At 42.8% G+C, this 9,486-nt stretch overlaps 2 protein-coding genes across 3 annotated transcripts; both read right to left on the bottom strand.

Annotated features, from left to right (window-relative positions):
- Positions 1-3,584: 3,584 nt before the first annotated feature.
- On the bottom strand, positions 3,585-6,095 carry GPR85 (G protein-coupled receptor 85). The gene has a single exon (XM_023930350.2). It carries the CDS (start codon positions 6,093-6,095, stop codon positions 4,983-4,985), a length of 1,113 nt encoding a protein of 370 aa, XP_023786118.1. The 3' UTR covers positions 3,585-4,982.
- LOC147653496 (uncharacterized) lies at positions 3,585-9,486 on the bottom strand. 2 transcript variants are annotated; one of them, XM_086887056.1, is made up of 2 exons: positions 8,146-9,486; positions 3,585-6,270 (listed from the first exon to the last, which is right to left on the bottom strand). In XM_086887056.1, exon 1 carries the CDS (start codon positions 9,435-9,437, stop codon positions 8,532-8,534), a length of 906 nt encoding a protein of 301 aa, XP_086743182.1. In that variant the 5' UTR covers positions 9,438-9,486; the 3' UTR covers positions 3,585-6,270; positions 8,146-8,531. The 2 variants fall into 2 exon arrangements, with proteins under 2 accessions (XP_086743182.1, XP_086743181.1); XM_086887055.1 differs by having other exon boundaries at positions 3,641-6,270; positions 7,929-9,486.

Below are 9,486 nucleotides of genomic sequence, written 5' to 3'. Positions count from 1 at the left end.
CCTTTGATCATCATATAGTTATATAATTACACAGTTCAGCTGAACAAAAACACCACCAAAACTGTTTACTATTTATAATGAGCAATTTTTAAAGTTCACCCTTCTTTTTCCACACTGGCTAGTTAAAGAGTTTATCCATTTAAATTGATAGCTTCACCATACTTTTTTCTAAATGTAAAATATGAACTATTTTCAGCCCACTCACATAAAGTCTTGATGTATAATATCAAACTCTTTGATTTGTTGCATATGCATTGCAAAATGTCATCTTGTCCTATTTTTAATGGCTATGGCCAGAGTATACTTATGATCATTGCTGATTTAAATCACTGATTTCTTCACACTCAGTATCACTTCAGTATACAAAAGCAGAATTCTATTGAATTTTAATTTTGCAGAACAGTATCTCAGACTGAGCCTTCTTTTTTCTCTAAAAAGTCAATCAGATTAGTAGTGTGCACTCACAGAGCTCTCAATGAATATAAACTAGAAGGAAGTTGCCTATGTGCTATGCAGAATTGTACAGGCAACTCTCAGTTGTATGTGGGTGTGTAACCCAGGTTGCAGATTAGCAGTGCTATGCTAAAACAAAGCAGAAAAAAAGGAAAAACACCCACCATTCTTCTTTGAACTTCTGATCTCACTTTTTACTTGAGTTTAACTCCATTCCTTGATAAATGTAATACACATAGGAAGCTCTTATCTAATGTGGACATGCTTTGTATTACCTATGTGTTAGCTTTATGTGGGTTAGTCTACTCCATTGTTAGTTTCAACAATTAAGAACTGACTGTGTAACTGCGTAACTATGGAAGAGCACAGCAGCCCACAGGTTTATTTAACATTTGCTAAAAACCAATTACTTGCCAAAATACCTAACTCACCCCATAAATCATCAGAGTTCCCTTTAATATTATGTTTTTAAACTCATGAGTGATAACAACCTGCTGCAATACTGGATTCTTATAATATAAATAATATGTTGAGATGCTTGAAAGTCAAAGCAAAAGCAAAACAAGTGAACAAACACAACGCACTTAAAAGCAGACTGACAGAGTGGACTCCTCTGGCCCCAAGGGCTAGAGACTGACAAAAAGCCATTTTATAATAAGACTGTAGCTGTACCAAAAGCCTTGACTTAATTGGCTAATTGCACATTTTATTTATTTAGAGGGTAATTAACACTGAACACGCTTTTAAAATACTATATGCTCTTGGGCAGTGCAACAAAAATAGTGGTTTCCTTGTGAAAAATTTGTGTAAGGGAAAGTTGTTTCCTGCTACCCCCTCCCCATTCTCATTTTTCTCTGCACAATATAAACAGCATGTACTTCATGAGCAAAGCCAAAAGACAAAGATACTCTGTGGGCTAGCCAAGCGCCCTAAGATCCATGAACTACAAAGGAAGCTGAGCTGGAAGATAAGGGCAATCCATCTCCATCCTCAGGAAGGGAACCCAGACACTGACAGACCCTGGGAAACTGCTGCAGGAGCTTATCTGCTGGGTAGGAGGAATGGCAGAGACACTTTTCAAGGAGCAGGAGAAGTACAGTACTCAGTGTATGAAACATTTACTCTTGTAGAAGCATTGAGGGAGAACCTGCTGAAGGGCCGGCAGGGCGACAGAGGGAAGGAAAGGAACAGGGGTAGACAGACTTTTCTTTAGGGAACCTGTTCTTTTCTTTTCTCTCTCATCAGAAAATTAAAACTATTGACTTCACATTACCCATGAGCATTAAAGATCAATGCAGATATAAAACAGTGTGATACTCTTTGCTATTCTGAAAAGGACTAATCTACCAGCCCTGTATTCTAGCTTTGGCAATAGCTTAACTCCTGTACTAAAATGAAAGCAAAAGGCTTTTCATACTGTGACACAACAGTGTACTGAATTGGAATGAACCTTTTTGCTCCTTTGAATTTATACCTTAATACATTACTTTTGATATGCTGACTAGGATCAAAATGACACTGATGGCAAAAAGTGCAAGCGCTGCTTTAATTCATGTATACATACAGTTCTTGTAGGAATGTCTCTAAAACTACTTGACATTCTGTACCAGTGTGTTCCACTGAGTAATAACTTTGCATAAAATGTTACTTTATATGTTGGCTTTTAATTTCACTGAACATCCCCTTGTCCTTTTAACGCTGGAGAAAAATAAAACTAAATACTTCTGTCACAAGATTTCTTACTGGCACAATCCTAAAAATCCACTTAATAAAAAGAACCTGCCCTTTCTCAGATAGCAATACAGTATTGTCATATAGCCAAAGGAATTATATTCATATCAAAAGAAAAACATTTATCAAAATATTTGCTTTCAGACTTGTTTACTGTTTATTATTTTAATTTACATCAGTTGCTGCTTGCAAAACTTCCAGGGAAATAATTTAATTTTTTTTTTTCTTTTCCCACTGCATAGTAAACACAGCCTTCTTAGTATTTCAGAAGTATAGTACTATAGAAATGCTAAGGCCTGCTTCTGCTCCAAATGAAGTTAATGGGAAAACACCAACTGGCTTTATTAAGAGTTAGGTCAGGCCCCAGATTTGCAGCTTTTGAAATTTCATAGTCGAAAATTTTCTGGCTAATCCTCAGAACTGACTACTTCTACAACTATATAATATTTACAACTTTATTTACATGTAGTTCTTTATTACAATATGTAATATCAATGTTCCTTGTAAAGGTTACTATTTGAAAGAAATTAGACTGAAGTTATTGCCAATCAACCTTTTAATAAACTTAAGTGGGATGACTTTCAGAACTTTTCTCAACATACGATTCAGTTTTTATTCACTCCTGCTATCTTTGACAATTGCTTAACTACCTTAATTTCAAAGCCTTTTTCAGTGTAATAAAAATGTCCTTTTGGTAGAAGTTTATTGGTCCCATTTAAAATCACGTTCTGAAACATTCCTATACTGATGAGGACTCATTATTTTAGCAATTTTTCTGTTTCAACACAGTATATAAAGCCATGCCTCTCAACCGATCAACCTCAGTATGAAAGTGTAAGTGAGGTCAAACAGATTGCTCACCAAATCTTTGATCAAGTTGTCTGATCACATATAGACACAACTGTCTGAATTGTTGCATATGTTGTATAATGCTATCATACAAATTTAAGCATTTCCATTATTGACTGCTGCTTGTGTACGTAGACATTAACTTGCTGGTCATAAAACTACAACAAAGGACAAGATATACAAATACTGAATTAAGACCTCTAGTCTTGTCTATCCCAAAATTAAGAAAAATCTGTGTTCTTTATGACTGATCAACCCATGATTTTGTGCTTCAGTTATACACATTTCCAAAATTAAACTGTGAAGTTAATGTCAAATACTGTGTTGTAACTTTAAATATAACTGACATATTAGAACAGATAGATGGGTAATTATGATAAACTACACAATAGTGCTACTGCAGATAATATAATTTATCAATCCTGTGGTCCCCATCATTCATGCATTTACAGTTTGGGAATACAGTGACTGCAAAGGATAATAATTCATAATGGCTACATTCTCAGTACTTCATGCTAGCTCACTAGACAAAATAAAAAAGGTTAATTGTATAACTGGAAAAATGTAAAATTTTATTCCAAGAAAATTAACAAGCTACACAGGTAAATTTTGGCAAATGCAACTTTATATTGAAATCCACACATCTGTATCTTAAAGAAGGAAAGACTCACAGACTCTAATGTATTTCTAAAATACTAAGAAATCATATTATATGCTTTCACAAGTTAAAACTTAAATAATTTAAAACAACCAATACACCAAAATGTGCAGAAAATATAAACAAGACTGTGCCTTCAGTAGAATAAATGCTTCACAAATTGTGCAAGATATCATACTAAGGCTGCGGTCTCCCCATGACAGCTGTCTTAAAATATAAACATACATCAACTGCCTGTGTCTCCCAGAACAAACTAGAAAGGGCGGCACACCTAGGAAAAAAATCACATAATCCCAGTGATGTGCATATTGATTTTGGGAACCATTGGAGTAAAAAGGAAAAAAGAGGACTAAGTGATCTTTCATGCACTCCCAAATGACTGACCAGAGTTATTGATTCAATTTTCCTTGCTTATTTGCTTCAATGCTAAACAAAATGGAAGATACTAGATAACCCTTTAAGGCAACATGTGTTTATTCTGTATAATTATAACTGTTCAATTATGACTGGATATTATCATTAACGTTGCCTAACAGACTGATATCTAGCTTTTTAAAAAATATAAATAAGAGTCTATTAAACTTTATACCAAATCAGCAAAAAACACAGAATACAGTTAAATGTTAGTAATTTCACTGTTAAGGAAAATGGTAATTAGAAAGAGTAATATATTTGGAGAAAAAAAACTTAAAGTCAAAATCTGAACAAAAATACTGCTTTGGAATGCTCCCCAAAACTTACTCACAAGGCAAACAGATTTGTAAGTGTGATAATCCAATAATGCATGGCACATCTTTAATCAGTTACAGTACTTGAGTCCCCAGTTTTCAGTCTTTGCAAAATAATAATTGTATGAAATGTTTTAAAGGTCTTCAGATGTCTAAAATTAGTTTTATCAACACATTAACCTCATATCAACTTAATTTATTAAGATGTCCAATGCTAATCTTTTTGATGTTCTTATTTTATGTAGTGATATACACAGCATTTAGCACTGATACTTAGCACCTGCTACTTTCATAATCTAGATTTCAACCACATAAAGGAATTCAGGGCAGTAGTTCAGTCCTTTGTTCTTAATTACAAACCTTCAGCAGTGGTCAGCAGGAACATGTTTAGGTTTAAAACAGGATTAGAGGTGAGCTATTGCAAAGACTGCAGAATGTTGCCCAAATCCTTACAGCTGCTGACATCCCGTTCTTGATTTTCTCCTCAAGACATGGCTACAGGCCACAATTGCTTAGCAGAGAATGGTAGTGTTTCACAAGGCTAAAGATTTACAGATGCTCCCTCATATAACACAGTAAGGTTCCCTTGGTAACCTGGATTTTCTGCAGTAAAGAAGGGTTGTGCTGAAACAGCGCCTCAGCTCCCTGTTGGAGAAAATGCAGACAAAAGGATTGATTCCAGCTTGGGCAAAACTCATCCAGACAGCGGCCGTTAGAAATCCCCCAGGTACTACAGGCCCTCTTGCAAAAACTCTCCAGTAACAGGCTACCAAATAGGGACCCCACAAGGTCAGAAAGAGGAATGTCATGATGTAGAACATTCTGCTGATTCTCTTCTCCATTTTGAATTCATCTAAAACCAGTAGCCTCCTCCTGCCTGTGGTGTTCGCGTTTTGCCTGATTCCCAACAAGGTTGGAGGTGTGGGACCCCTTCCAAATCCAGCCAGCCAATTAGCAGCTGCTTGACCACTCGCTCCAGGACCATGAAAAGTCCAGTTCTGGCTCACTGCTGCAACAAACTGGACTGGCTTCATTTTCCTGCGATCGTGAACAAAAAATATCAGCTTGAGGTAGACAAGCTGTGTGGCTAGGAGGATAAGGGCAAGAAGAAGCATAAATCCCAAGGAATCATTAGCCCTGAAGGAACGATGCTGGAAAGTGCATTGGTCTTCCTCCCTAATGAATGAGTAGGTGCCCACATCTAAAACTGGGGGGAAAGCCATGGCTACAGAGAGAGTCCACACCATACAGATAACAGCCAAACAAGTCCAGAAGGTCAGTCTTTTCGTATAAAAACGGTGGTGGGCAATAGCTAAGTATCTCGTGACGCTTATGCAGAATAACATGAAAGCAGTGTGAAAGCAGGACAAAACCCCCAAAAAGGCAATCACTTTGCAAGTAAGAGTCCCATACGTCCACGTAGAGCCATTTTTTACCGAGGTGAAAACAAAAGGGAAACAAATTGCAGATCTGAGGATATCTGAGCAGCAAAGATCCAACAGGAAGTAGTAAGGAGCTCTATGCAAGGTCTTATCTTTGACTAGCAAAATGGAGATCAGAAGGTTACCCACCACACTGACTCCTATTATGAAACCCAGTGAAGTCAGTTTCAGAAAAGCTGTTAAAGGAGAGAGATTTTGTAAAATGTTGTCAGCTGCATGGCTGTAGTTCGCCATAGATGGATGGATGATATGTATATTGCCTCAGTCAAGTCTCATGATCTATATTTAAGAACAAGGAAAAAATAGATCCATACATCTTACTGAAAATGTAATCCACAAACAGAACTGATCTTGTGTCTAGTCATACAGTACATCCTCTTCTTTCTGATTTGTCATGCCATCAAAATATCTGAAAAAAAATCGAGCTATCAGTTCTTAAGTTAACACAAAATGATGTCAGAAAGTGCTAACAAAGATGTTAATTTATGGAGAACCAAATGAAGTTGTAAATTTGAGTACTATTGTTTGTTTTTAAAAAACATGAGGCTTTTTTTTTTTTTTCTGACTATTTAGTATGATTGACTATTGGCAGATTTGGCATGTTACAGTTTCACGACTGACCAATGCCCCTTATATTTGGTAGCACATATAATTCCACAGTTAAAGCCTCAGAGATTTTATGAATCAAAAGATTCCCAGTTTGCAAGCCCAAGAGTTAATCATTGACATCTTTTTTGAAAAACCCCCAAAGACTGCTGATGCTTTGACATTACCTACATTTATTTTATGGCTACAGTATTTGTCAATGTTTTAAGAGGCAACTGCTGTGTTGATATGGATCACACCCAAAGAAACCCTGCAGAATTTATGTTTTTTAATCCAAGTCACCAAAGCACATTAATCACACAGTGTTAGTTTATGCATTTTGTGAGAAACAGTATTCACTATCCCACTCCCTCCCTGCTATAAACCATAATTTTATCATTTAAGAGAAGCAGGTATCTAGACAGTCGATAGCAGTATGCTTTAGGGTGTCGTCCCCCCGGCCTCCCCCCTCCTTCCCCCGTGCTTTAATGCAAATTGTTAAAGCCTCGACATAATTCATAATAAGCAACGGTCAGTGTAAATACTGAGCAAAAATAGGCAGCACAGCCAAGATATAATGCCCATCCTTTCGGGAGGGCTAGTTTTGGTTATGCTTAAATAAACACATAAATTGGTTTTTTTTGGGTTTTGGGTGGTTTTTTTTGATTTTTTTTCAAGCTAATTAGGGCTCCGCGATTCCCATTAATCCTCCCAGTGAATCGTACCAGAACACGTTTCATGCAATAAAATAAAATAAAGAACAGTCTGTTGCTGCCTTTTTTTCTTTTTTTTTTTCCCCCTCCTGGTTTTGTTTTGTTTTGTTTTTCTTTTTTTCTCCCTCCAGAGCCAGGGACAGGAGCCACAGCAGGCATGATCAGGCTCCTTCGTTATTCACACGAAGTGTTTCCTATGCCACCTCGGGTGTACAAAGGATATTCCCACTGAATCCCAGCAAAATCCTTGCATTCTTACCGTCCACAAAAGAGCCTGATTGCTGCTGTGTAAACAGAGGCTGATCAGATCATGGCATCGTTTTAAAACCATGAAATCAGGCTCCCCCTCCCCCCTGCCGCCAGCCCCGCCGCTCCCCCTCCTCCGTGGAGCTGTCCCCGCGGCGGCCGGCCCTGCCTCCGCACACACAGCCCGCACGCTGGGCACCGCCACTGCTGCCACACTCACACCGCCGCTCGCACACGCACTCACGGCCACAGCCGCTCCCCCGCGCCCGGCCATGCGGGGCTGGACTGCGCCGCGCTGCAAGGCAGCCCGGCTGCCGCTGCCTGCCGTCAGCCGCATCTGCCGGAGCCGTGCGAGAGCCCCCCGCGGCGGGGAGCTGGGGAGAGCGGAAGAGGCATTGTCTGTGAGGGCTTCCATCATGCCACTTCTTTGGAAATAAGCCCCGCACCCCTGAGCGGGAGAGCCCTCCCAGCACGCACCTGCAGCCGCGGCAGCCCTCGGAGCCCCCAGCCCCTCTCCTCCTACCTGTTGGTGCCGGAGATCCCCGCATGCCAGAGCTGCTCCTTCCCGCCGACCGGGGGCTGCTTTACCCTGGCGATCTTTCCTATTCTCCTCTACCGTCACTCATTCTTCTTTCTCTCAATCCTTTTCCCTTTTCTTTTTCTTTTTTCTTTTATTTTTTTAAATTTCCTTTTTTTTTTTTTTTTTTTTTTTTTTTTTTTTTTTTTTTTTGCCTCGGTACCTTGGCTGAGGATCCAGTCAGTGGCTCGGGCGGCGCATGCTCGCCGCGCCTCCCCCCTGCGCGCCGAGCCCCGTCCTCCCCTGTCGCAGCGCCACAATCTCTCCCTGTAACGCAGCGGCGGCGGCCGCCTCAATGAGGGCACGGCGGGCTCGGCGGCGGCAGCTGCTGCTGTCTCAGAGAGGGCACGGCAACCTCCGCGGCAGCAGCAGCGTCCTCAGTGGTGTGCAGGCAGCCCCGGCGGCAGCAGCCTTCTCAGTGAGGGGAAGGCAGCATCCTCAGTGACGGGAAGGCAGCCTCCTTGGCAGCACGTTCCCATCGCGATGTATAGCCGAGCTGGATTTATTGGCGAGCCTGGGCAAGCCAGTGAGGAAAGGGAGGGGAAGGAATTAGGTCCTGCGCTCCTTGTTTATGCCTCTGGGCTCCCCCTCCCGCCCCACTCGCTTACAACGGGGCTCTGGAGGCGCCCGCCGCGCTGCGCGTCGCAGCCTGTCAGGAGAGGGACCGGGCGGTTTCTTCAGCTGCCGCTGCTTGATCCTCCCGCTGGCGGCTCCTTTTCCTTCCTCCCGACTCCCACCCGCTGAATTCCTTCTTCCTGACCCCCGAGCCAGGGAGAGGGCTCCTTTAACAAGTGCCGTTGTTCGCGGAGGGCGCATTCGCCGCGGGGCCGTGAGGACACCGCACCTTTCCCCCTGGCAGCCCGTGGAGCAGCTTCCCGACGCGCAGCCCGAAGCCGGCGCAGAGCTGTCAGCGCGCTCGCTGCATGGCGGCGGGGATGGATCTGGTGTCAGCCTGTTCCGTCCGCGGCAGGGCCGGCGTTCCCCCTCGGCGCGCAGGGCGGCGGCGGCGGCCGCCGCGGAGGAGCGCCCGCCCGAGCCGGCGGCCGGCGGGGATCGATCCCGAGCCGTCCCGATGATGTCATGCGGGCCGGTGGGCCGGGGCGGCGGCGCCGGGAGGCGGCGGGCTGTGGCCTGGGCCGCCGCAGGGGCCTCCCGCCGGCCCCCGCACCCGCTGGCACTGACCCTCGCGGGTGCCACCGCGGCAAAAGCGGGAGGAACCGGGAAGGGTTGGGATCCCTCCGCCCTCCCGCCTCTTCGGTTTGTATGGAAGTTTATCCGGGAGAAGGGGGAACACGAAAGCCGTGCCCCAAGAGTAATTGGCTTTGGCTGCAAGGCAGCCGAGGAACGGCTTGTTTTGGGGCGAGAGATTTGGATCCCGAGGAACTTCTTCGCTGGGAGCTTCCATTCAAGCCAGAATAAATCCTTCTGTGGGACAGATTTATAGGGTTGATTCATAATGTGTGTCACATCTGTGAGCCCGTTAGTAGACTACAGGCATTTTTTA

The sequence above is a fragment of the Cyanistes caeruleus genome, chromosome 4, assembly GCF_971803275.1.
Source record: "Cyanistes caeruleus chromosome 4, bCyaCae1.hap1.1, whole genome shotgun sequence".
NCBI lineage: Eukaryota > Metazoa > Chordata > Aves > Passeriformes > Paridae > Cyanistes > Cyanistes caeruleus.
Note: the sequence above shows the minus strand (reverse complement) of the source record. Positions and strands in the feature narration are given on the sequence as shown.